General features: G+C 44.9%; 1 protein-coding gene across 3 annotated transcripts; it reads right to left on the bottom strand.

Annotated features, from left to right (window-relative positions):
- Nucleotides 1–283: 283 nt before the first annotated feature.
- COG4 (component of oligomeric golgi complex 4) lies at nt 284–27,455 on the bottom strand. 3 transcript variants are annotated; one of them, XM_059904529.1, is made up of 19 exons: nt 27,265–27,455; nt 25,540–25,622; nt 24,723–24,837; nt 21,842–22,016; nt 20,572–20,765; nt 18,198–18,303; nt 17,517–17,674; nt 16,523–16,581; nt 14,242–14,375; nt 12,408–12,526; nt 11,682–11,848; nt 10,714–10,879; nt 6,260–6,322; nt 3,522–3,638; nt 2,822–2,914; nt 1,717–1,800; nt 1,413–1,514; nt 1,032–1,160; nt 284–810 (listed from the first exon to the last, which is right to left on the bottom strand). In XM_059904529.1, exons 1-19 carry the CDS (start codon nt 27,433–27,435, stop codon nt 676–678), a joined length of 2,370 nt encoding a protein of 789 aa, XP_059760512.1. In that variant the 5' UTR covers nt 27,436–27,455; the 3' UTR covers nt 284–675. The 3 variants fall into 3 exon arrangements, with proteins under 3 accessions (XP_059760512.1, XP_059760514.1, XP_059760513.1); XM_059904531.1 differs by having other exon boundaries at nt 27,345–27,425; XM_059904530.1 differs by lacking the exons at nt 2,822–2,914; nt 3,522–3,638.
- Nucleotides 27,456–27,517: the final 62 nt, after the last annotated feature.

Genomic DNA, 27,517 nt, shown 5'->3' with positions numbered 1-27,517 from the left:
TAAAGATCTTTTTTGTTCCTGCTGGGGGAATTTCCACTTCCCCCGGCACTGTGGGAAACTGCCCCTGGGATGATCCAACGTCTGGTGCTGAGGGCCCAAGAGATGGGATGAGGGTCTGGGATTGGATGAGGCACCTGTTATCATGTGGGTCCTGGTGGTGGCCATGTGCCTCTCTGGGTGTGGGAGGAGGCTGAGGATTTAGGCTTTTGCCTTCACATTTCAGTGCAACTGATGGACCTGTCGCTCTGTAGCATCCAGCCCTTCCTGGAAACAGCCACTGGCATCTCTTCAAGGAGTATCTTTATTTAGGGTGATCATAAACATCATAGCCTCTCCTCGGAATAAACCTAATTCCTTAGGTCCCTAGATAAACCCAAGTCCTTTAAGACTGGCAGGGAGGCAGCCCATTTGCTGCAGTGTCCAAGGACGAGAGAGTGACTACCCATGCAGGAGACTGGCCTGCCCTGGCTTCCCCACCTAATTAGGAGCCAAGGGGGACCCACCTCACTTGGTGGGGAGAGACTGTCCCCCAAAGCACCCTGACAGGTCTGAGAACAGACAGTGGACTGCGTCAGGGCCTTGTTTCCCTGCTGCCAGCAGTGGAACAGTCTGGGCTGTGGCCACTTAAGGAATGGGCCCCAAAGCGTGATGGGCCAGGTGGGGTCACCCTGGCAGCTACAGGCGCAGCCTCTTTATGTCCTCGCTGCGGAAGTCTATGCGCAGAGCCAGCACCTGGCGTACTTCAGCAGGAGTGAGGCGCCATGTCAATGGGCCAGAGTTGGCGCCCCAGTAATCTAGGATCTCGGTCACCTACGGGGAAGAACAGAGACGAGTCAGCAAGGAGGGGCTATCTTGAGAGAACGCCTTGGGATCCACCAGAGGCAGAGCAGGGGTGCCCAGGAAGACGGTGGCCTGCAGGGCTGGGTTGCTGGTGGAGACTTGGTTTTGAGGGAGTGGCAGGGATTCAGATTTTGTCTCTGCCTCTCTTCCCAGTCACCTTTACCTGGCTAGGCCAAGGGAGCCCTACATACCCGCTCCAGATTGAGGATTGTGGCCATCTGGGAGAGCCGGGCAAACTTGTCTCGGATGGTCCAGGTGGTCACTGTGGTGAGGTACGCAATGAGTGACCTCAGTTCCTTGTCAAACTGCAGACCGCCCAGCTGCAAGGGAACATGAGCCCAGTCACTGTTTAAGGCCTGGCCCTCTGGCCAAGCAGAACTGGCCCCCAATTTCGCTCAGTGCTGGGCTGCAAGGCCAGCTGGGCCTCAGATGGTGCCTCAGCTGGCCCCACTGCCTCAGGGCAGGACTGAGCCTAGATATGCAGGGCCTGGGGGTAGCAGAGAGAGGGGACGGACTTGTCTTCCTTAGAGGGAAAGCAACAGAGCGGGAGGCCTGTGCTCCCTTGACATTACCCGGTTGAAGGTGGACTTCAGCACCACTTTCTCCAACTCGACTGCGACAAGGCTAGTCATGAGGCTGGTCAGGCTGTCGTAGATGACTGGAGACAGGCTGGCCTGCAAACAGGTTAGGCATCAGCGGGAGTCCCATCTCACCCCTCTGCCTCCCAGGAGTCTTTCTCCTGTGGGAGTATCTCTATGGCCTGGGGCTCGGAAGAGCTTCTTGGGTTCCCAGCAGGAGTGTGATGAGAAGCCTCAGGCTGCTGACTGGGGCAGAGGTGGGTAATTCTATAGGCTGGTCCCGAGAGCCCCTGCTCACCTTGAACTCTGCCATTTGCTGCTCCAGATTAAGGATGAACTGTTGTACCCAAGGGTCGTTGGCCTCATAGTCATTGAATTCTTCCTATTATCAGGAAGCAAGGTGGGTCACCAGGGGCGTCTCCAAGAAGGACCATTCACCCCCACCCTTGTAGCTTATGACTCATCCAGCCTAAAATCAGCTTAAAATCAGGCTGGCAGAAACTGCTGCTGTTTCTGCATCACACTTCTGACCAGCAAACGGCCCTGGGCTGCAGCAGTGGCCCACGCAATATGGTAAAGCTCTTGGCAGTTTATTCCCTCTTGTATCTCATGTTATACAGGAATGAAAAGATTAGGCTAGAGGGGCTTCCCTGGTGGTGCAGTGGTTAAGAATCCACCTGCCAATGCAGGAGACATGGGTTGGAGCCCTGGTCTGGGAAGATCCCACATGCTGCAGAGCAACTAAGCCCGTGCGCCACAACTGCTGAGCCTGCGCTCTAGAGCCCGCGAGCCACAACTACTGAGCCCGCGTGCCACAGCTACTGAAGCCTGTGCGCCTAGAGCCCATGCACCGCAACGAAGAGTAGCCCCTGCTCACTGCAACTAGAGAAAGCGTGCGCGCAGCAATGAAGACCCAACGCAGAGAGGGAGAGAGGGAGAGAGGGAGGGAGGGAGGGAGGCGGAGGGGAAGGGAGGGAGGGGGAGGGGGGAGAGAGAGAGGGAGGGGGAGAGAGAGAGGGAGGGGGGAGAGGGAGGGGGGCAGAGAGGGAGGGAGGGAGAGAGGGAGGGAGGGAGAGAGGGAGGGAGGGAGGGAGAGAGGGAGGGAGGGAGGTAGGAAGGTCCCAAGTCTATAAGATGCGGGGCAAAAAGAGCCTCAATAAATGAGAATGCGTCAGGTCAAGGCAAACTCCCTTTAGATGTCTTTCAGAGCCCTCTGACTGCAGGAACCTGTTTCTGGGAGGAACCACCTGTTTCTGGGAGGAACCTAGCCTTTGAGCATGAGGGAAGTGGGCCTGAGAAATATGTAAGGTCTAGTCTGTTCAGACAGCTCCACTGCGCTCCAGCTGTGGGCTGGGGAATGAGGGGTAATCCTGGGCTTGGTGGCCGTCCGTGGTCAGGCTGACCTCCTCGATGTTGTGGGAAACAGAGAGAAAGGTGTTGATCCAAGGCTGCACCTGTGGCTTGATGGCTGTGCTGTTTAGCTCCATCAGCCCTTCCTGTAGGACAAGGCAGAGACGCATCAGACACAGAAGGCACGTGCCTCCATCCCTTCCCTTTCTCCTGCTCCACCCATCCTTTGACTATCAGGGCATCCTTCCAGCCATGAGGCTTTTCTGCAGGCCCTGTCTGAAGTCTCACAGAAATAATGCTAATCAAAGACGCCAGGAACAACCTGTTCCTTTCCAGATATATTCTGATTCAGGTCCAGGCCAGAGATGAGACCATGGGGTTGGTCTGTTAAACTCTAGAAAGAAGAGATTTCTGAGTGCCTGGTACTAAGCAGCACCTTCGGCTAAGGCCAAGCAGATCTCAGTACCCACATGGTTCAATTTCCTCTGAGGACCCTTCTGAGGGCTCCTGGCACTGTGGAGATTCTAGAGGACCAGAATGCCAGCTTGTCAACGTGACAGCTGCACTGCTGAAAACCCTTTCGTCTTCAAGGGACTCGCACAAGTTCAGTGGCTTGCACTCTGCCCCCTCATGCCTCCTCTTCCCCCCCATCCCGTTTCCTTATATGCACGAAGCCCATGATAAGCCAGTGGCAATATTCTCAGAGCGAGACACAGGCCCAGGATTCAGGCAGCGGTTGAACCTGGGGCTTACCTGCAAGAGGTCTCGGAATTTGTTGGACACGGCAACCAAGTCAGAAAGGCAGCTGTCAAACTTGGCCTGGGCCTGCTCCCCTCCAATGCCTTGGTTGAACAGCTTGGTGCAGTCACTCTAGGGGAGAACACCCAGCCATCAGGCTTCTGAGCATGCCTGGGCCATGGGCGTGTGAGGAGGGCGAAGAGGCCAACATGAAACCAGCCATTTCTCCTATTCTAGCCTTCTCTGGGAGCAGCTCTGGTCAATCCGAGGCAAGAACCCTGGCTGGGTCTCAGGAAAGCTGGATTTGATCCTGTGGCTAGTCATTTGGCTCCCACTTCCCTCTTTGTAATATGAGGGTATTGGGGTCAGGGGGTGTGAGTAAGAAACACAAATATCAGAAGTTTTTCACACCTTTAGAGTCAGGCATTCCTGGCTTCAAATCCTGGCTCAGCCATGTATTAGTTGAGCGACCTTGGTCAAGTGATTTAAAGCTTCTGAGCTTTAATTTCCTTGGCCATAAAGTGGGAACACATTCCTGCTCCCATGGTGGTTGTGAGAGTTGGATGAGATGATGCACAAAGTGCTTAGCCCAGTGCTTGGAATGTAGTAGGCACTAAGGAGACACTAGCTACTGTAATAGGATCTGCTTTGTAAATAATTTGGTCTGGCTGCCCAGGGGATATTGTTATGACCATAGGTAAGATTTAAGTGCCTACTGTGTGCCAGGCCCAGTTTTAAGCATTTTACTTTTATTAATTAAAGTACCTTTCTTAAGGAGTAGGTACTATTATTATCCCTACTGTATAGATGAGGAAACTAAGGCACAGAGAAATTAATAACTTGCCTAAAGCCACAGAGCAGTAAGTCGTAAAGCTGGGATTCAAGCTGGGAATTATGGCTCCAGAGCACCTGTTCCTAATCCCACACTAAGGTCTAGCTGTAGAGAATGCCACAGGGGGAGCTGCTTTGGATTGGCAGGAGCTGCCTGCATTTCCTATAGCCTCCTAACAGTTGGTGCCATTTTGGCTACAGTAGGAGCAGCTGTGAGGAAGAGCTGCAAAGGGACTGATCCAGCAGGGAGAGGTCCTTGGTCCCCGTGGCAGCTCCAATACTTACTATCTTTAACTAGCCTTTTAACCTCATCTGTTAAATGGACGTCACACCACCTGACCTGCCTATCTCAAAGGACTGCTGACGGGGTTGAGAAAGAATTCATGTGAAATGCAAATCTAAGGGGGGGGCGCGATTTATGGGAATTGTTTTTTCAGCTCTTCATTATCCTTCTTTTCATTCACTTGGCTAATTCTGCTGGCTCAGTTCTGAATTCCTAAGATTTCCCAAAAATTTACTTCAAAATCCAACAGACTAATTAACGTTAAGGAAAAAGTCTGGAATACAATCTAACGTGCCATGACTTAAAAACAATGACGACAACGACCTTGTTGAACACTTGTAACGTGACAGACACTACGCTGCTGGTAGTCTGTGAATATTGCTCTTATTTTATTCCATTTTAAGGCCTTTTTGGGGGTGAATTCCTAATCTGGTCCAGTTTACACTGTAAACTCCCACCTGACTGCTCTCTCCGGGCCTCCTTCAGGAACCCCGTCAGCAATTAGGCCCTCTTCTCATGTGCTGGCTCCCGGCCTCCTCAGCCTGCCCAACCCTAAAGCCAACACTCAGCACCAGCCTCGGCACTGAGCCCCACGCTTCTGTAGCCAAGCTCTAGGGGAGCTGTTATGAGTGCCCTGGTATGAGTGCCCACTGGGGAGGCAGGACTCTGGCTTCCCTCTTCTCCCAGAGGCAGAGCTGGGGAGTGGTGGTGAGCTGGGCTCTTCGTTCTCTAATACTTAACAACGTGATTGCTCCATGATGTTACGTATAACTACTAATACAATCATTAACTACCACTGCATGCCGCTCATGTACCAGGTGCTTTATATCCTCGTTCAGTTCTCACAACAAACCTGTGGGGCAGAGAGCATTACCCCTGTATACAAAAGAGGAAACTGAGGCTCAGGGAGGTTAGAGAACTTGCTTCAGGCCACACAACTGGTCAGTGGTCAAGTGGGGACTTGAACTCAGGGGTATGTGACTTCCAAGCCCAAGCAACTTCCACTGTTATATGGCCTTCCTTTAAAAAATGACAACAGCAACTGGCTCTATACAGGGTTAAGTGAACCCTGTATCATCATTTTTTTTTTTTTTGGTCACGCCACGCAGCTCGCGGGATCTTAGTTCCTCGACCAGGGATTGAACCTGTGCCCTCAGCAGTGACAGCATGGAGCCCTAACCACCGGACCGCCAGGGAATTCCCCTCATATCATCTTAATCTCAAAATTTATAGAGAGCTTTATCACTTTTATAAAGTGCTTTCAATCCTGTTTTTTTATCGGGCCACCCAACAAACCCAAAGCAGGGCACCATGGAGATCTGTATCTTGTTTCATAGATGAGAGAACTGAAGCTCAGGGAGTTAAGGGGTTTGTCCAAGGTCACATGCCAAGTATGTGCTGGAAGAGCTAATTTGAATTCTGATCTCCTAACTCATGGGTCAGAGCTCTTCCCATAGTTCAGAGATGTCCTGCTACCACGTCATTCACTAATGAATCCCCTCAAATGCTCTGAAGAAGAGCTGGCTCAATGCCAGGGAATGCCATAGCCCCCATTAGGAGGAGTGCACAGGGCTCACTCTCAAAAGGAGGCCTGGGGAGGCTACAGCCACTGAAAGCTGATAGGCAATTTCCCCTGTACCTCCAGTGTCTTCTTCAAAGTGGAGATGTTTTCACTGCAGACTTCCACGTTGTTCAGGGTCACCTGGGAGACAAGGACAGAAGAATGTAACTTCCTGCTCACTATTATTTGTACCCACTCCAAGGCCAGACTGGCTGACAGCTGCACTCCTGAGCCTCGCGGGGGGGCGCTAAGGACCACCCACACCAGTGTCATCAGGCAGGGGGCTCAGGTCTCAGTGGGCAGGATGGTGAACCAGGCTCGCCCTTTCTCCTGGGCTTGACACAAAGGCAGCAAAGACATCTGACCTCAGAGGTAGTGACCCAAGGTTTCAAGTCTTTTTGTTCCATGTTTAGGCATGCAAGTCTCGGAGAAGTCCTTGGGCTCCAAACCTCCAAGCCCACGTCAGTGATGCAACGGCTGACATTGATTAAAGAAATGCTTCCTGAGAGCCTGCCACCTATGAGGCATTTTCTCATCATTAGTTCTTTGGCTCTGTTGAATACCTTCTGCAAAACAAGTATAGTTGACCCTTGAACAACGCAGGAGTTAGGAATGCAGTCGAAAATCAGCATGTAACTTAGAGCTGGCCCTCCGTATCTGCATCTGTAGATTCAACCAACTGTGAATTGTGTAGTACTGTAGTATTTACCATTGAAAAAAATCCACGTGTAAGTGGACCTGTGCAGTTCAAACCTGTGTTGTTCAAGAGTCAACTGTATTATCAAGCCAGCTCACAGGTGGAAACATGACTCCTAAGAAGGTGAAATAATTCACCAAGGTCAGTCAACTTTTGATTCAGCAAATATTTAAGGTGCCCACTATGTGCCAGGCACTGTTCTAGGTACTGGGAAGAAAGCAGTTAACAGACAAAATCCATCCCCTCGCAGAGTTTACATTCCAGAAGGGAAGTCAATAAATAAGTGTCAGGTAGTGATAAATGCCATGAGGAAAAATAAAGCAGGGTAGGAGGACAGCAATTCAAAGAGTGACAGGATTAGAGCCAGGATTAGAATGTAGGTCTCCCCACTCTAGGCCAAGGGCTCCTTCCTTCATAACTCAACAGCCTTATGAGCTTGGTGCAGAAACACCAATCATAAAAAGCATGTGACAAAAGTGACAATTAAGGTAAAAACTGCTATGGTCATTTAGAGGAAAGACACAATGTTTTGGTCTGAAGCATTCTAGGAAACTCCATGGTAGAGTAGGTAACTGAGTGGAACTTAAAAGGCTGGAACATAATTCTGAGAGGAGAGGAGGGTGAGTACATTTCTCCACCCCCATCGGCCTCCTCTAGTCCAGTGTCCTGTTTGATAATTACCTTAATGGTACTTAGGATTATCTGATATTGTCTTGTTTGTTTCTTGTTTCCCTTTCCCACTAGAATGAGAGCTCCAGGAGGCAGGGATCTAGTCTGTCTTCTCTACAGCTGTATCTCTAGCATAGCAACGTCCAAGAGAACTTTCTTGATGACGGCAGTATTCTAAATCTGAACTGTCCAGTACGGTAGCAATAGCCATGTGTTGCTACCGAGCACTTGAAATGTGGCTGGTGCAACTCAGGAGCTGGATTTTTAGTTTAAAGTTAAATTTAAATAGCCACACCATACTGGGCAGTGCAGCTCAAAAACCTAGAACAGTGCCTGATATATAGAAGTTTCTCAATAAATATTTGTTGAATGAATGAATGAGTGAATGACTGTCTTCTGGAGAAAGGATAACATAAGCAAATGCAGAGTGGCATAAAATCCAAAAAGGTATTTGGGGACCAGGAGAGTCAGTGCACAGACATGTGCAGGGAAATGGCAAGAGGTGGAGCTGCAGAGATGGGTGAAGTCCGACTGGGAATTGGGTGCTACGGTGTCCTGTGGACAATGGAGTGGCACTGACGATTATTTAAAGCGGGTGAATGCCACACGAGCACAGCTCTGGTTTGGGAATACTAATTTAGAGGCCTTGTGTGGGAGAAATTAGAGTCTGAGAAGATCACATTGCCTTTGAACTGGTGTGCTGGTGCCATGACCAGGAAGGCCGAGGTGAGGTAGAGAGGGGCTAGTATTTCAAGAGATGAGTCAGAAACTTCAGGATTTCAGGGTGAAAGAAGAATCCCAGAAGCCCAGGGATTGAGATTAGGATGTCCCTCCTGTCTTCCACAAAAATACTGCCCTTGTCAGTGTCCTGCAGCTAATACTGCAAGATTACGCTGCTGACAATGGTGCTAAGACCACTTGCATGGTGGATGGATGAGACTTGAGGTCTTTCATTAGCATGCCACAGCACAAGGCTGCTAACATCACAAGCTTCCAGAAAAATAACTGCACTGTCATGACAGCTCAAGGATGAAGGCCACAACATAAATGTTTCCAAGGCATTTGAGGGCATAAGTAAAATCTGTCATGAGGGAAAAATGGATTTGAGTTCAAATGGTATTGATTTCAAACACCAAAAACTTTGATGTCAAAGTTTCCTTGTACTGACAGTCCTTGTAAGCATGGATTCACTGGGCTTATCCCTAGCTCATGGTGAATGATACATCAGCACTGTTGGGGAATTCATCTTGACAGCCAAATGAATCAAGGTGACATAAGAAATAGGTCCTCCAGTGGGAGTGATGACATTTTAAGTACTTGGTATCAGGAAAACCAGAAAACTGTCACCAAGCATTTAGCATCACCTTTTCTTGTTGGCCTTATTTTCTGGGCCCTCAAACAATGAACCTGTCTGAATGGGAGCAGCGAATGTGTGAACACACAGCAGCCAGCCTACTGGGGACTCGTGGAGCCAAGGGATGGAAAATAGGACTAGAGTGACAGGATGGATCAGATTCTGGAGGCCTTCAGCAAACTGTTAGGCAAAGATGTCTAGTTTTGATGTGGTAGGTAGCAAGGAGTCATTTCTGAGCAGAGAAATCAAAGAATGAAAATAAGTTCTATAAAAAATGAAACACAATGCAAACAAAACGAAAAATTTAAGTCAGTTCATGATCATATGAAGCTGGTTGCCAGAAATTTTGGCAAAGTTTTCCAAAGGTACCATATTTCAGAGACAATAGTTTCTTGGAGTTCATCCTCTTTTTTGGCAACAACTATGACACCCTAAAAAGACAGAACCCATGCTCAGGGAAGATATTTTCAATGAGAAGGAGAAAGTAAGGTTTCCTAAATAGACTTCATTGGATCTGTCTGAGGACTAGTTACTGTGGGCTCCCCTGCATAGGGGCAAGGTAGATATTAGCATGTTTAGGCTTCTGTCTCTGAAAGCAACATCTTAACTCTTTTGGTGTTATAGGCCCCTTTAAGAATGATAAAAGCTGGGCTTCCTTGGTGGCGCAGTGGTTGAGAGTCTGCCTGCTAATGCAGGGGACACGGGTTTGCGCCCTGGCCTGGGAAGATCCCACATGCCACGGAGCAACTAGGCCCGTGAGCCACAACTACTGAGCCTGCGCGTCTGGAGCCTGTGCTCTGCAACAAGAGAGGCCACAACAGTGAGAGGCCCGCGCACCGCGATGAAGAGTAGCCCCCGCTTGCCACAACTACAGGAAGCCCTAGCACAGAAACGAAGACCCAACATAGTAATCAATCAATCAATCAATCAATAAATCTTTAAAAAAAAAAAAAAAAAAAAGAATGATAAAAGCTAAGGACCTTGCTTCCAGAAAAAAAACGTGTATACATTTTTGCATCCTACCCCCAGGTGTTCAGAGACCCCATCTGTGGACTGTTGAATGAGAGCTCTGCTATTGGATGCTTCCGTCAGGTCTCTGAACCCCAGGAGCCAAGCAGACTCAGAGCCTGGCCAGTGTGGGGGTGGAGCAGAATGACCTCTGACGGCGCTGTACCCACACGTGAAAAGACACCATGTGCCAGAAACGCCTGATCACAGGCCCAGGGCTCATCTGCATTCTTTCTGGCTCATCACAAATTGGTTGTTACCCTGTATAAATCCCTTCATCCTTCCACGCTTCTCCTTCCCCAGCTGTCACACAATGGTAAGACTGCCGTTCTGTGTAACAGGACTTTAAGAAGGTCACCTTTCTGAGGAAGCTGAGAGCCTGAGAAGTGCGCTAGAAAAGCAGTTTGGTAGGCCTAACGGGTCAGCCCCAACCCATGTTGTGGGATGTCCTCAGGGAAGTAGCCTGGGGGCCTGGCACAGATGTAATCCAAGCTTGAAACTCAGTGGAGCCCCTCAACAGCTGGGTAGTGCTCTTGGGAATAAGCGCTGGGGAGAGCTGAGGCGCCTAGCCTTCCAGGCAGGGAACAGTGCATGTCCTGGTTCGGGCTGCTCTGAAATAGGTCCCTGGGTAAGAAATGGTTTCACAACCTTCTAGGACGAGCTTTCCTTAAAGGAGGAGTTTTCCTTGTATATAGACACTGGAGGAAAAGCCTCCAGTTGAAGGCTTGTTATACTGTGGCTTAGAGGTCACAGTTCAACCCCTTGAGATAAATTGAGCAGCTCCCAACCTGTGGGGCTACCTACCAGGAAGGACAGCTTGGCCTCGTCAGTGCTCTCGATGCCTTTAGTGTCAAATTTGCCCTGCTGGAGGCTGCTGTGCATGATGTTCACGGCACTTGTCACCCCACGCTGGATGTCCTGAAAGGTGGTGGCTGGGAAGCCCATCCGCAGCTTGTTACACAGAACGTCCCTGGGGGGCAGATTGGCATATGAGGATTGACAGCATTCAACCTGGCCTCCAGTTCAGCAGCACCAAAGGGCTCACTATCCTGACCCAGAAGCATAAGTTGCTCTTTCCAGGGAATAACCAATCCTTGAGATCACCACAGGAGACGCTGAGCAGCCAGGGTATGAGAGGCCAACACCCTCTCAAAGGCACTGATATGAAAGAATACAGAGGAGACTGGCCAACTCTTTACTCCCTATGAGGCTTTCACTTAACACCACTGAGCTCCAGAAAACTCAAGAGAAGGCAGTACAGCTTAGTGAAAGGCAGTACCGTGTCAGAGTTGAGAGAATAGGTTTTGAATGTCACACTCTACTCCATATTCTACCATTTATGAGATGTGTGATCTCCTTGAGCCTTTTCCTCATTTACAAAAGACAGCTAATGGTTCCTACCTCATAGGGTCGCTATTAGGACCGAACAGGAGCAGGAAGTTAGCACAGTGCCTGGTCTGTAGCAGTGGTAACTATCATTGTTAATATTACAACTACTGCCCTCATCTGAGCTGCCTGGTCTCTTTCCTGGGTCTGAGGGCCAATAACTCCTCCAATCCAGTCCAGGGAACACAGATTTGGCCTATAACATATCTGGTTGCTGTACAACTGCCTGGAGTCAAGGATGTTGTGCTACGGATGGGAGCTTATATCCTGTATAGAACTGAACTACAATCATATGGAAAAAAAGGAAGAAACAAAATGGGCCTCAGGAAGCAACCACGACTAGGACCTTTTTGCCTCCTAGAAAGCAGAAAGAGTGTTAACTGTACCTGAAGTCAGACTCCAGCTCTGTGGTGGCGAGGTTGATCATGGCACAGAGACAGTCGATGCTGGAGCTAGACAGAGCCCGCCCAATGCACTTCTTAACAATGTAGAAGACATCATCCACCATGCTGGATGTCAGCTGGCCCTTCTCATAGGTGTCCAGAGCCACAGCCTACACAAAAGGCAAAGCACCCAATGAGGGCCCCAGTTCTGTATGTCACGGTTCTAGATGTTCTAGAACAGGCCCTGGCTCTGCTCCCTTTTCTGTACCTTGTCCATGTTTTTCCCAACATAGCTTATTCTGGTCACAGCTTGGTGTGGTTCTTCCTTGCCAAAATAGCTCACTTCCCTACTGATCACCACGTTAGGAAATTAAGTATTTCGGGCGTTTGCCTTGGGAACATCTGTTACGTAGGTTGTAAGACACCAGGCAAGGCCCTTCTTTCCCAAGGCTCCTCACCCACATACCTCCAGGGAGGCAGGGAACAGGTAGGTTCCCTGAGGAGCTGAGGTGTTCTTTTGTGATCCTTGGGAAAGAAGTCCCAGTTGGGTCCACAAAGAGCCTGATCACTCCAAAGATGCCCTCTAACTATTCAAAGCAGTACACTCAGTCTGCATGCAAGGGTATTCTCAAAGCAGGACCAAGAACTATGACATGCCTCGGCCATTCCCTTCAGCCTGGCTTCTTGGACAGGAAGCCCCAATTCCCAGGGATGTGTCCTCTCTCCTACCTTGTTGACAGTCTCCCTCATGAAGTATTCCTCCATGGTAATATATAGACCAATTAGCTCCTGCATGGTGCAGCTCAGCAGGCAGTTATTGAGGAGTTTGTCCAGGGACTTCTGGTGCTCTAGGAGACAGCCAAGAAAGGAATACTCACTCTTCTTCCCCAAGGGAAATAGATCATTTTTTTCAGGTCCCTTTCTAGTCTCTGTTCCAAATCTGTACATGATTTACATGGTTATAATCACAGTACCAATAAAATTTTGTATTCTGCTTAAAAATTATATCACAAATATTTCAATGTTTCTACATAGCTTAGTTTTTCTTCTTTTTAGCTTATTTTTTAATGGCTGTGTGATATCTTATCATGTAGATGGTCTGTTTTTAGACACCTGGGTTATTTCCAAACATTTTGCCATTATTAGAGATCATTGGAAATCATAGTAATTGGAGATTTTAGTTAATGTTATTGTACAAAGAAGTTTTTACTTCTTTTCCATTATTTCCTTAGAATTAACTGGTAAGACTCAAAAGATGTAAGCTTCCAAAGCCAAAGACCAAAATATATTGGGTACAGACCATTTCATTCTCTAACCAGTGCTATCCAACAGAATTTTCTGTGATGACGGAAATGTTCTATATCTGTTGTCTAATACAGTACCACTATTAAGTACTTGAAATGTGCTTAATATGATTGAGGAACTGAATTTTTAATTTTATTTAATTTTAATTAAATGGCTTGTGGCTTCTGTAATAAACAGTGCAACTCTGAACACACATGGTTATTATTATAACAGCAATAAGCACCAAACTCTAAATGAGCATGTATCCTCCTTTAAACACCAATTCAGGGAATTCCCTGGTGATCCAGTGGTTAGGACTCCGTGCCTCCACTTCAGGGGGCATGGGTTCGATCCCTGGTCGAGGAACTAAGATCCCTCAAGCCACGCAGCGTGGCAAAAAAAAAAAAAAGAAAAAACCACCTGTGTCATATAAATAATTCCCTTGCCATGTATTATTGATACAAGCCATGCAGAATGCCACAGATGTTGGGTCAGTTTCAGGTCTCCAGTTCAGGGAATCCTGCCTATACTCAACCAGCAGGAATTAAATGGTCTTCTTCAAAACGTGGAGAGTCAATTTGTCCATGAAATAGGACTATGACACACCTTTTTATTCAACATATTTATCCCTTCAAAAATTGCGACTGGAGGAACTGGGAGACTGAGGGAGGGAGTGAAAGGCTTTCTTTATACCATGTACTCTTTTTGTATACTCTTTATACTACATATTCTTTTCTCAATATTATACCTCAATACTACATTGAGGTATAATTTATATACCATAAAATTCACCCACTGTACATGTACAATTCAATGATTTTTTTTTTTAGTAATTCTATAGAGTTTTGTAACAATAGCCACAATCCAGTTTTAGAATATTTCTATCACTCCTTAAAGTTCCCTCATGAAATTATGTATATTTTTTTGTTCTATCTATCTACCTATCTATCTTGTGCACATATCACCTACTTAAACACCAATCCCTAAATCTGAGCTGTTGAGGAAGCATAGTGTGGGGAAAAGAGCAGAGGAAAATCATTGAATCACTCTTGCCTTTAGCTTTCCTCATCTGTAAAACGATTAGATGGCCTCAAAGAGCCAGTCCAATTCTAAAACCTGGTAAGTCTAGATTTCCTCCTGGGAGTCAATTTGTCCACAGACCTCCCACAGACTAATAAGCCCCAATTATTTCCTTATTAAAAGATCTGTGACTTAAGTATTACAAAACAGAGCCAACTATACCCCAACCCATCCCAGAGAACATGGGAAATGCCTTTACCTTGTTTTACTTCTTCTGAGGCCATGGAGTCCCCCACCTCAAAATCTGAGCTGATTCTTTTCCTGAGGAAGCGTAAGTACAGCTCACTGCGGGCATTCATCAGGGTGACCTCAGTCAGGATAGGATCCAGTTCCCTGAGACACATGGAGCAGAAAAAATAAGCAGGGCACTGGATTCCTTCAGATATAAGAGCTACAGGGCAAACATAGTCCCAAACTCCCCTTCCCCCTGGGCCCAGAAGGGTCAGCTCTACCCGATGGACCTCCTGGCTCTGCTGGTCCAATTATAGTCAGAGACAGCTGTCAACCACATATCCCATTTACACGTTTCACCTGAACTCTTCACCCACTAAAATCCTGCCAGGGCTAAATAAGAGATTGGGAGATGTATTTTTGTTAGTGGTTTAAAATTATCTATTAGTAAAAATTATCTATGGTTCATGTGAAAGAAATCACACCTCCCTAAGCCCTCATGTAGCTGTGCTGGGATTTTTTAGGGTACACCCTTAAACTGTGTCTCACACCCATTCATCTATCCAGATGAATAGCCAAAACAATCTTGGAAAAGTAAGGACTTGGAGGACTCACACTTTCCAATTTTAAAACTTACTACAAAGCTACAGCAAAGAAGACAGTGTGGTTTTACTGGCATTAAGAACAGACATACAGATTAACTAACAGTCCAGAAATCTTGACGTTTTTGGTCAACAGATTTCCAACCAGAATGCTAAGACAATTCAATGAAGAAAGAGTAGTCTTTTCAACAATTGTGCTGGGATAACAAATATCCACATTACCAGGAATGAAGTTGATCCCCTACCTCACATTATAGAAAAAATTTACTCATTTTCCACACTGAAGTCCAAGAGATCTTTTCAAAACATAAATCTGGTCATACCGTAATCACATGATTTCCATAGCTCTTAGGATACAAGACACTGAATGGCCTGACTCTAACAACCTCACCAGGTTCATCTCATAGCAGGCTCTTGCCAACTCTCTGCACTTCAGCTATACTGGCCTTCTTTGGCTTTTTCAAATACACAGGGTCTCTGCACATGCTTTCCCTGCTCTACGTGTTACACATTTCACCTCTTATTTCTATTTACTCTTTCCATGCCGCGCGGCATGTGTTACACATTTCACCTCTTATTCCTATTTACTCTTTCCGTGCCGCACGGCATGGGGGATCTTAGTTCCCCAACCAGGGATGGAACCCCTGCCCTCTGCATTGGGAGCACGGAGTCTTAACCACTGCGCCACCAGGGGGTCCCCCTATTTACTCTTAAAGTCTCAGATCTAAGGTCATTTCCTCAGGATTTTTTTCCTTGAACTTCATCAGCTTAGGTTACATCCCTTTATTACATGCTTCCCTGTACGCTATGCTCAGTATGTTGTAATGGTTAACAGCACCAACTCTAGACTCAGACTACTTGGATTCTATTCCTGGCTCTGCCACTCTCTAGTTGAACGACCTTGGGCAAGTCACTTAACCTCTCCAGGCTTCAGTTTCCTCATCTGTAAAAAGTGTTTATGGATTAAATCAGTGATCTTAACTGGGGGTGACTTTACCTCCTGGGGTACAGTCGGCAGTGTCTGGTGATATCACGCTACCAGCGTCTAGTGGGTTGAGGCCAGGGATGCTGCTAAACATTTTATAATGCACAGCTAGTTCTCCACAACAAAGAAATTACCCAGCCAAAATGCCAATAGTATGGAAGCTGAGAAACCCTAGATTAAATGATTTAATATTGGTTAAGTGTTTAGAACAATGTCTGGCAGATAGTACACACTATATGCATGTTAGCTATTATTGTCTACTTTATAGACCATAAATGCCACAAAGAAAGAATTATGTCTGTTTTGCTCACTTTGCTTTCTGACATATCCCCAGTACCAAGGACCAGTGCCTGGCACGTAATATGTATAGAGTAAAAATTTACTGATTGAATGAATACACTTTTATGTTTAGCATTTCTTTTAATAAGCATATGTTACTTTCATTAGAAAAAAGTAAAAGTTAAAAATTTTAGGATAGTAGTTACCTTTGGGGGAGGAGAGTCACTTTGGGGAGTTCAAAAGTATTGGTAATGATCTAGTATTCTTTACAAAACACAAATATGTTATACATATGCTTTTGTTTGTATGCTATATTCCATTTAAAAAAAGAGTCATAGATAAAGTATTTTTAAAGCATAAACCACATTGTAAGAGAGCAGTCTCTGAACGATACTTGATTACCAATTCAAACTCCTATGGGCTGAAGAAAAGAGCATTATTACCTTGGTTCTATTTTTTCTGATGTAGAGTTTCTCATCAAGTTGTTCTGGACATGCCGGAACTGCAATATACCACAGAAATGAGAATGCTCTTCCCCTCCCTCCTTCTATCTGCCCCTCGCTGGTCACTCCTAACTTCTGGCATAAGTATGTTTAGGTTTAGTTTGTTTAACAGACAAGCCAAAAGTAGGCTCTCAGGATGAGGAGCCAAAGATTTACTTTTGATTTATAATGCTAACATTCACCTCTGTTATCGCACTTAAAAGTGATGCTACAGGGAGATCAGCTCGGTGCTTTGTGACCACCTAGAGGGGTGGGATGGGGAGGGTGGGAGGGAAGGAGATGCAAGAGGGAAGAGATATGGGAACATATGTACATGTATAACTGATTCACTTTGTTATAAAGCAGAAACTAACACACCATTGTAAAGCAATTATACTTCAATAAAGATGTTTAAAAAAAAAAAAAAAGTGATGCTAGTGGTGTTCCAATGGACTAGTGTCTAGAGTCTCCCAGAGTTCTAGAAATAAAATTGTATGGGGCTACTCCTATTTCTAAGTCCTACTCTTACTTTATCTGCTCAAAGGAATGGAGAAACAAAGTTCTAAAAAAGCAAATGCTACCTTTAGCACTTAAGGAATGAAGGAGAAATTTGAGACAAATTACTTAACACTGAATAGGACCTTAAGAAGTAAAATTCCATTAAATCACTAGAAGGCACTGTTGTACATTCTGTGATAGAGAAGTGGTCTAACGTTTCTGTTGTGTTCCTTTTAGGAAGCCCTTTCTATTTCCTTCTTAGTCGTGTACTGAGGCCATCATTAACTTGACAACACCTCAAGTCCAAAGTAAGCTGGTGAGGGGCACGATGCAGGCCAGTCTGCATTTGCCATTTTTCTCCTAGCTGCACCTTTTTTCACTCCCCTCCCTAATTGACTCTATTCAGTGTTGCACGCTAATGCTGCTACTAAACCACCTATAAGCCTCCCCTGCTCACCTGCTGGTGGTAGTCCCTCTGCTTGATGAACTTGTCTACCACCTTCTCCACCTGTCCGTCACATTCCACCTGCAGATATTTTATCAGGGTATAAAGTCTCCCTGGGCCATAATAGGTTTCCACTATTGGTTGATGGGTCTCTACAATTCGGGCAATCCCTAGAAGGGAAAAAGTGAGAGAGTTGTATTCCAAATATTCTTCCCACAAGATAAACTCCTTTCTTCCATCCAGGACTGACCTGGGGTCTAACTCAACCCTTTTTGGCTGTTTAACTTCCCGAAATGAACACAAATTGTACTCGTCAGTGCCAGGAGTTGCTAAGCAAATCTGTCTGTTAAATATGCACAGTGCTTAGTAAACCAGCAGGCATTTGATAAATTATACTAATAGTTTCTACAGGAGCATCTTTGGAAATAAGCATCACTCTTCCCAGTCATTTATTTTGGGGTTAAATTCACTCTTAGAATTTGGGTCTCGAGGACTAGGGAGAATCAAAACATCTGAGAGACGCTAACTAATCTTTGCTAATCAGGTACTGAATTGGGAAGTTAATTCTCCAATAAGTCAACACATAGCAAACCATAGGATTAAATTAAAGGCATCAGGCTAGCAAGAAGAAAAGCTAGTGATGCAGGTGTTGTAAGTGTCTCCAGTCTCCCGAGAGTGGAAAAAGGGGCTTGCCTTCAAACAGAAGAGTGAGTGTATCTGCAAAGATGACAGCAGCTCTTCGATCACTCATGTCTGTCCCTAGAACCAACAGTAGATTCTCCTCAGCTTTACTGGCCACCTGAAAAAGTAGAAAATCCACACATTTCTTTTTTTTTTAAAAGGTTAACTGCTCATATTTCTGTTTTGAACATATATACGTACATATACGCACAAGAAGAGAATGTTAAAGTTATTTTTTCAACTTTTTTTCTTTAAATTTTATTTTTGGCTGCGTTGGGTCTTTGCTGCTATGTGCAGGCTTTTTCTAGTTGCGGCGAGTGGGGGCTACTCTTTGTTGCGTTGTGCGGGCTTCTCATTGCGGTGGCTTCTCTTGTGGAGCATGGGCTCTAGGTGCATGGGCTTCAGTAGTTGCAGCACGCAGGCTCAGTAGTTGTGGTGCACAGGTTTTAGAGCACGTGGGCTTCAGTAGTTGTGGCTCGTGGGCTCTAGAGCGCAGGCTCAGTAGTTGTGGCACAAGGGCTTAGTTGCTCCGCGGCGTGTGGGATCTTCCCAGACCAGGGATGGAACCCGTGTTCCCTGCATTGGCAGGCGGATACTTAACCACTGCGCCACCCGGGGAAGTCCCCACATATATGTCTTAGACCAAAGGCTAGTTTCAGTTTTCCAAAAAGACCTCCCATTGGCTTTCTTTTTCCCTTGATGCTTGAAAGCCTAGACAGCACTCAGGAACATCCCTTGGGGGCTCTGGGTTGTCCAGGCCTCAGGGAAGACAAAGAACTTAACACAGTTGTTAACTCTTCTTCCATTCAGAGGTATAAATAAAGCTTTCCTTTTCTTTGATAACATCTACAGTCATTAAACTGGGGAGAGAGTCCCAAGTTTCAATAATTGTTTCAAAGTATAACTCAAAGTTATCATTATTATTAACGGTGCTTCGTTGATCAGGGGAAGGAATCTGGGTACTTGGAAGGGATTTTTAAGGGATTAACAGTAGAAACCATTTCCAGGTTTCAGATGGCAAAGTACTGATTTAAAAAAAAAAAAAAAAACTGATAAAAGAGTACCATAGGGACTTCCCTGGTGGTGCAGTGGTTAAGAATCCACCTGCCAGTGCAGGGGACACAGGTTCGATCCCTGGTCCGGGAAGATCCCACATGCCGCAGAGCAACTAGGCCCTTGTGCCACAACTACTGAGCCTGTGCTCTAGAGCCCATGAGCCACAACTACTGAGACCACGTGTCACAACTACTGAAGCCTGCGTGCCTAGAGCCCATGCTCTGCAGCAAAAGAAGCCACCACAATGAGAAGCCCGCGCAGCGCAATGAAGAGTAGCTCCCACTCGCCACAACTAGATAAAGCCCGTGTGCAGCAATGAAGACCCAATGTAGCCAAAAATAAATAAATTTAAAAAGAAAAAGTCCCATAAAGCAGTTATATTTTATTTTTAGTTAATTAATTTTTAGAATGGGTAAAACATACTTAAACATTCAAAAGAAACAAAGGAGTGTCTGGTGAAAAGTAGTTCTTCATCTTACTTATGTCTCTTGGTCTCCTAAGTCTCCTCTTGAGAGGCGACCACTGTTAACCATTCCAAAAATATCCTATGTTTATATAAGCATACATTTTTACTGCCACTCCCTTCATTTTAAACATGAATGATAGCATACTGTTATTTAACTTAACCAACCACATGTTAGAGAGTAAAATGTGTCAGCACATATGGAACTGTCTCATTTTTCTTAATGGCAAAATAATGTTCCATTATACAGAATTGAGGGGGTGGGGACAGGATGCACTGTGACATATAGTTAAAAAATAACAACAACCCTGTGCACATATGCCTACTGATGTTTGCTTCTCTCCCTCTAAGGTTGGGCTGGGCGGAGGCGAGCTGAGACTAACTGAAGCCTGTTTCTTTTTCAGTTTTAATCTTAAGTGACCTCACCTGCTTCATCTCAATTTTTGAGACGTAAGCCTGGGTTCCCCCCTCACCACCAAGTCTTATTTTGAGACTCAAGCCTGGTTATGAAGTCTTAAAACCACTGACCAACTTCTCTGAATGTTCTTAAAAGAAGCCAGTCCCTGGTTGACAGCTTGGAAAGGGTGATTCAACTTGTCAGAGAATCTGCATTTTAATTTTCCTATACTTTCACTTGGTCTGTTGGAAAATGTACAGCAGCAGATGTCCAGGCCATGCCTGGTACACAGTAGACTGGTAATAGGTAAGTGTTGAATGAATGTATGCATCCAGTCCTGCCAGGATACAGCAGAAAAGGGGAGTCAAATCCAGAGGTAAGAAAGTATCCACAGAAAATGTATCCATCCAGTGCCCCAATCTACAGGTGGAGAACTGTACATTATCCTGCCAAGCAATCAGGAGCCATACCTGCTTGCAAAGGTATTCTGAGAACTTGCTTAGTCCCTCCTCATGCAAACCCAGCAGTGGGAAGATCTTGAAGAAGCGCTCCACCTGGGGCAGATCCCCTTCCTTAGTGGCAATGGCAAACTTCTCTGTGACAATGGCTTTGAGACGCTGCTCAGCTTCCTGCAGCAATTTCAGGTTGGCATCAATCATGCTGCCTGCACAATGGGGAGAAAATGAGAATTAAGGTAAAGAATGGTACTATGTCAGGTATATGCCACCTGGTCTGCACATTCCAAAAATATGTATTGAGCACTTAGTGTAAGATGCTGTACTAACAATATGGATGATTAAGAGATGAATCAGCCATGATCCTATCGTCAGAGAAGTTACAATCAACTGAAAGAAATAAGATTTGTGTGCAAATAACTGTAATAAAATCCAGTGTATGATAAGTGTCATAAGAAAGGTGCCCAGTCACATTTCTGGTTGAAGTAATCAGAAAAGGCTTCCTAGAGATGATATTCCATCTCTCAAAGACGGGCAGGATTTTGATACCTGAGCAGGGGAACATACATTCCAGGCAAGGGGAATGAAATGAGCAAAGGATTAGAAACAGAAAGATGCAGAGTATTTGCTGAGTATTGCAGATAGTACATATCCTGGTATACAGAGGAGCTCAATAAGTGTGTGCACAATGGATGGATGCATGAGTGAATGGCATGAAATAAGGCTAGAAAGACAGAGTGGGTTGAGATCATGGAAGGCCCAGAATACCAAGCTAAAAATTTAATTTTAAATTAAAAAATATATATATTTATTTATTTGGCTGCACTGGGTCTTAGTTGCGGCATGTGGGATCTTTGTTGTGGCACGCAGGATCTTTTAGTTGTGGCATGCGGGATCTAGTTCCCTGACCAGGGATCAACCCCGGGCCCCCTGTATTGGGAGCATGCAGTCTTATCCACTGGACCACCAGGGAAGTCCCTAATTTTAATTTTATAAGCAGGCAACATGGTCAAGTGTAAAGAACCCACGGGTCAGAGGAACAGTAGATCTGGATTCAGTTTTCTTTTCCGTAAAGTAGGAATAACAGCCTCTGCCTTGTGATGGTCTAGGACCTACACAGGGTCTAGTACCAGACAAGGAAATTTCCTAACAGATGTCCTTTTGCTGGTTGAGACTGCCTAGTTCAGATTACAGATGCTTGTACCTAAACTAGAAATTACAGATGTTTAAACTAGATTACAGATGCTTGTAACTAAACTACAAATCAACAGTTTGGGATGCCAACCTTCTTTGCCCTGTCGGCTGAGCTCGATGACTGACTTGTCCAAGCACAAGTAGCGATGAATGTGGGCTGCAGCCTGCTCATAATCTTCATTTCTCAAAGCAGTCTGAACTCCATCCATGCAGAACTTCAGGTCCAAGATGTCATCAGCTCTCTGAATGGCCTGATAGAGGCGATTCTGCAAAAAGACCTGGTGGTTAGAAACAATGTCCTATTCTTTCAAAAATCTCTCTCCAGAAGGTAGAGTTTCAGGAGCTGAATGTGATTAACCAGAGGTCCTTTTCAGTTTTCACTGGTAAACTAAAAAGCACCACCACTACCACTCACAAAACTTGTTGACGATGGTCAATACTACTGATGGGTATCACACAATTTTATTTATTTGATTGACCAGATCATTTATTTTAATGGAAGCAGGAACGGGGATAATCCATATTTATATTTGGCTTATACTGTTAAATTTATAACATAATCAAAATGTATTTGACATTTTGGGGACATGATATTGTAAACCAAGTAGTAAAATATGCAAAATACATGGAAAGTATTTTTGCTTTATTTATTTACTTTTTATATATTGTCTTTATCAGTATCTCATTCTTTTTTTAAAATTTTTATTGGAGTATAGTTGATTTACAATGTTGTTACAGTGTTTCTTTTTTTTTTTTTTTTGGCTGCGTTGGGTCTTTGTTGCTGCATGCAGGCTTCCTCTAGTTGCACCGAGCGGGGGGTGGGGGGTGGCTCTAGGGCTCACAGGGTCTAGAGCGCGGGCTCAGTAGTTGTGGCACATGGGCTCAGTAGCTGTGGCTCACGGGCTCTAGAGCGTAGGCTCAGTAGTTGTGGCACACGGGCTTAGTTGCTCTGCGGCATGTGGGATCTTCCCAGACCAGTGGTTGAACCCGTGTCCCCTGCATTGGCAGGTGGATTCCTTTTTTTTTAAATTTAATTTTATTTAATTTTATTTATCTTTGGCTTCGTTGGGTCTTTGTTGCTGTGTGTGGGCTTTCTCTGGTTGCGGCGAGCAGAGGCTACTCTTCGTTGCGGTGCTCAGGCTTCTCATTGTGGTGGCTTCTCTTGTTGCAGAGCACGGGCTCTAGGCGCGCAGGCTTCAGTAGTTGTGGCTCGCGGGCTCTAGAGCGCAGGTTCAGTAGTTGTGGTGCACAGGCTTAAGTTGCTCTGCGACATGTGGGATCTTCCCGGACCAGGGCTTGAACCCGTGTCCCCTGCATTGCCAGGCGGATTCTTAACCACTGCACCACAAGGGAAGTCCAGTATTTTTGTTTTAAAGAAGAACATTTAAGAAAACTTTAATATGTGAGTTGGTAGCTGCGTGGCTATAATGTTTCATGGTAAATTATTTTGGCAGAATCTGAACAAATAGATAGGGAAGAGTTATGCTATTTCACAGGGGCAACCTGAGGCTGGGACTGACTTGTTCAAGAACCCAGATCCTGTGCTTGTGTTCAATACAGCAGCTACGAACCACCGGCGGCTAATGAGTGCTTGAAATGTGACTAGTCCATGGGGAATTTCCTGGTGGTCTAGTGGTTAGGATTTGGCGCTTTCACTGCCGTGGCCCAGGTTTAGTTCCTGGTTGGGAACTAAGATCCCACAAGCCGTGCAGCACGGCCAAAAAAAATAAAATTAAAATAAAAACTTAAAAAATAAAGAGGTATAAACGTGGCAATAAACTGTATCTTAAAAAAAAAAAAAGACAAGAAATGTGACCAGTCCAAATGAAGATGTATATGAGTAAAATACACATTGGATTTCAAAGACTTAGCACAAAATAAGGTAAACTATCTCACTGATACCTTTTCATAGTAATTTCCCATATAATGGGTTAAACAAATGCTATTTTTAAATTGTTAAAATTATATTCACCCATTTCTGCTTTGCTTTTTAAAAACGGTCACTGGGAAATTTTAAATCACATGTGGGGTTCATATAAGATTTCTTTTCCAATCTGAATGACTTTTATTTCATTTTCTTACCTAACTGCCCTGGCTAGAACCTCCAGTACAATATTGAAGAGAAGCAGCAAGAGCTAACATCCTTGCTTTGTTCCTGAACTTGGGGGAAAGCACCTAGTCTTTCACCAGTAAGTATATTAGCTGTGGGATTTTCATAGATGCCCTTTATCAGGTTGAGGAAGTCTCTTCTATTCCAAGTCTGTTGAGTATTTTTATCAAAAGGGGTGCTGGATTTTGTCAAATACTTTTTTTGAGTCTATGAGATGATCATGTGTTTTTTTTTTTTTTAATTTTACCTATTTTTATTTTTGGCTGCACTGGGTGTTTGTTGCTGCACACGGGCTTTTCTCTTCTTGAGGTGAGCAGGGGTTACTCTTCCTTGTGGTGCACGGGCTTCTTATTGCAGTGGCTTCTCTTGTTACGGGGCATGGGCTCTAGGCACGCGGGCTCAGTAGTTGTGGCGCGTGGGCTTAGTTGCTCCGCGGCATGTGGGATCTTCCTGGACTAGGGCTCGAACCTGTGTCCCCTGCATTGGCAGGCGGATTCTTAACCTCTGTGCCACCAGGGAAGCCTGACCATATGGTTTTTGTCCTTTATTCTATTGATATGGTATGTTACATTCATTCATTTTCAGAGGCTAAACCAACCTTGCACGCCTGTGATAAATCCCACTTGGTCACAGTATAGTCTTTTTTTTTATATACGTTGCTGGATTTGATTTGCTAGTGTTTTTGAGAATTTGTATGCCTATATTCATAACAGCTATTGGTCTGGAGTTTTTTTGTGAGACCTTTGTCTGGTTTTGGTATCTTGCGTTAGGTTTCTATTGGATGGTGCTACTCTAATTTCTAACGTGGTAGCTTCTCTACTGCCCTCTACTAACTCAAATATCAAAAGCTCAACAGGATTACCTTGGCCAGGTCAAGCTGACGGACTTTGCTGGACACATTCTCAGCTAGGTTGCAGGTAAAGGTGATCATTCCAGCTAGCTGTTTTGCATCTCCTTCAATCAACTGCAGGTTGGGACTGAAGACACACATTGTCAGCACACATATCCATAGGGGTAGACAGTAGAAGAGATGGAAAAATTTTTTTGCAGATGGAGACTACATCTTCTACCTCTTTTGTACCTCCCTACAACTATTAGCTCTGTTCATTCTATTCACAGCTTTTTCTCAAGAGTTTTTTAGTGAAAACTCAGACCTATACTTAATAATAAATTAATTTCAATAACTACTAAAGACACCCCTAAATAGGTACTGCCAAAGAACCTATTTAGATTCTCCCAATTGTTAAGTCAGCATAAAATGCACTAACCAACAATCTAAGAGGATGATGAAATCAAAAAGCAATTTTTATGACTAGAAAATATACAAAATCTGTAAAAACAGGGGTTCTCAAACTTGAGCCATATGTCAGAACTACTTGGTATGCACATTAAGCTAGAGATTCTAGGGCCCCACCCCCAGAGTTTCTGGTATAATAGGTTCGGGGTGAGGTCCCAAAATTTGCACTTCTAACCAGTTTCCAAATGTTGATATTTGCTGGTCCAAGGACACTTTGAGAACAGCTTAACTATACCCTTAGGTAAACACTTTACCTGGAGGTAATGCTCCTTTTCAATTCAAACTCAACTTGCATTGTATAACAGAAAGTTAGGAAAAATAATAACTTATCCAGTGGACCCTAATGGAATTAATAATAGGTCTTGCTGAGATGAAGACTCACCCCATCCGGTGGAGAGTGACCATTTTACTTTCAATGGTGTTTTGCTGCTCTAAAAGAGCATCCAGCTCTCTCTCCACCACTTTCTGAAACACAGAGAAACAACCTGTCATTAGGATGATCAGAAGGAACCTTAAGAGTTATCTAATCCAACCACTTAGCTGAAGGGTAAATCCCATTTCAAACGTCTTCTTTCCTCTCACTAAGCTCCCCTAGGACTTTAACAAACAATACTTCATTTTTGCACTTACCATATTACATAATAATTGTTACCTTATGTGTATCTTATTCCATCTAGGAGATGAACACAACGAAGGGAGAACATAAACTTTTATTCAATTTCATTAGCATAGTGCCTAACACAGGAAGGCATTTAAAATATAAAGGCTCAAATAAACAAATGAAACTTCTAAAGTGGCAGTTATAAAAAGTCTCTTCTAGTGTATAGTCAGTAGCCAGAAGCGATAAATATAATTCTCTCTCAACCAAGTCATTTACTGCACTACCTTAACTAATGTAACCTTATGCTTGAGTTTCTTCATCTGTAAAATAGGGACAGTAATATATACCCCATACGACTGTTGTGTGAGCCAAACAAGATAACACATATAAAGTGCTTAACATAGCATGTTGCGTAGGGCTCAACAAAAGCCATTAGTATTAGCTATATGTTTCTATTAAAATAGTCCAGTAGGATCCAGAGGAAAACATGCCCTTGACAGTCATCAAATACAAATACAAAACTAATATTGTTTGTTCTGTTTGTAAGATTGACTTAATTTTTCCCCCCACTCATTGAATGCAAGCTTAGTACTGAACTTTATAAAGCACATCTTGCTGAAAAACGTATTAGAAACTGCTAGAGTTGGTATAAGTTAATATTATATTTGAAAATTCTCAAGATATCAATGACCACCTCTGCTCCAGTCTGAAATTGCTTTTTGTACTCAACCTTAATAAAAGTTTGGTTTAGGGAACAGCTACTAAACTTTTAGATTAGAGTTTAGATCTTTCTTCTGACTGGCAAGGAACCCAACTGGCATTCAAAATTGTATTGACATCATCAAGTCGCACGGAAAAGTGAAGCAGGCTGCAAGGAATGAATCTTCGACAGAATATAGCCCACACCCCTCATTTGACACCATGCAGGGGTACAAGAGATTAAGTGACTTGTCCAAGATTAGACAGTTGTGCCTGAGTCTTAAAATCTCAAGCTTCTATAAAGCCCTGTATTTAACTGAAACACTAAAATTACACCCCCAAATTCATTCCCCACAGGAGGAAATCTTAAAACGCTTCAAGGTTATTTGCAATGATTTCTCGCTTAAATGAGATAATGGGGTAAAAGCATTTCATAATTTTTAAAATTGCTAAGCCGTTGCAAGAGAGCCTTTCCTCTTATTTTGAAAAGCAAGCGAGCCGCCGTATACCCTCAAGCCTAACTTGACTCTGGCGGAGAAACCTAGAGATTAAGGGCCAGGGAAATCAACGGGGGAGTGGGGGCAGATCGCCTAGATGACAGGAAAACATGCTTGGGGGCATCAGACCGAGTAAACAGAGAAGTCAGGTCGCCCCAACTACACTCAACTACACGCTTGCTTCTCGAGTAGGTGCTTTTTTGTTTCCTTGGCAAGAAGAGACCTTCCCACAGCCTGAATTTCCCAAGACTGACGGCTCCTAAGGCCACTGCCCCTGCATCCTCCTGGAAAAAGAAGCGCAGCCCCCAACCTCCTCGCCGCAGAGCCGTTGATACACAGCTTCCAGCTCCTGCAGCTCGGTCAGGGAGCGAATGAGCTCAGTGGAGATACCCGAACAGCTGCCTCCTCCCACGCCGTCAGTCGGCGGAGGCACCCCTAACAGCTTCTGACCGGAATCGAGGTCTGCCATCTTGGTCCCCATTCCTCGCTTCCGGCCCCGCGAGGCCCCCCTCGTTGGCGCGCCATGTCTTTGGGGCTGCCCACGGCAGTGCCCAATGAATTTG

This window comes from Balaenoptera ricei, chromosome 19 (assembly GCF_028023285.1).
Source record: "Balaenoptera ricei isolate mBalRic1 chromosome 19, mBalRic1.hap2, whole genome shotgun sequence".
NCBI classification, from domain to species: Eukaryota; Metazoa; Chordata; class Mammalia; order Artiodactyla; family Balaenopteridae; genus Balaenoptera; species Balaenoptera ricei.
The sequence above is the reverse complement of the archived record's forward strand: the minus strand, read 5'-3'. Positions and strand labels throughout refer to the sequence as shown.

Bases quoted from the DNA above. Each gene is read 5' to 3' on its own strand.
- COG4 (XM_059904529.1), bottom strand. From the start codon at position 27,435: ATGGGGACCAAGATGGCAGACCTCGATTCCGGTCAGAAGCTGTTAGGG. The intron at 11,849-12,407 runs GTAGGAGAGAGG...CCTTTTGTGTAG, and splicing joins TGAGGGAGACTGTCAACAAG to GCTGTGGCTCTGGACACCTA. The intron at 811-1,031 runs GTATGTAGGGCT...TCTTCCCCGTAG, and splicing joins CAATCCTCAATCTGGAGCGG to GTGACCGAGATCCTAGATTA.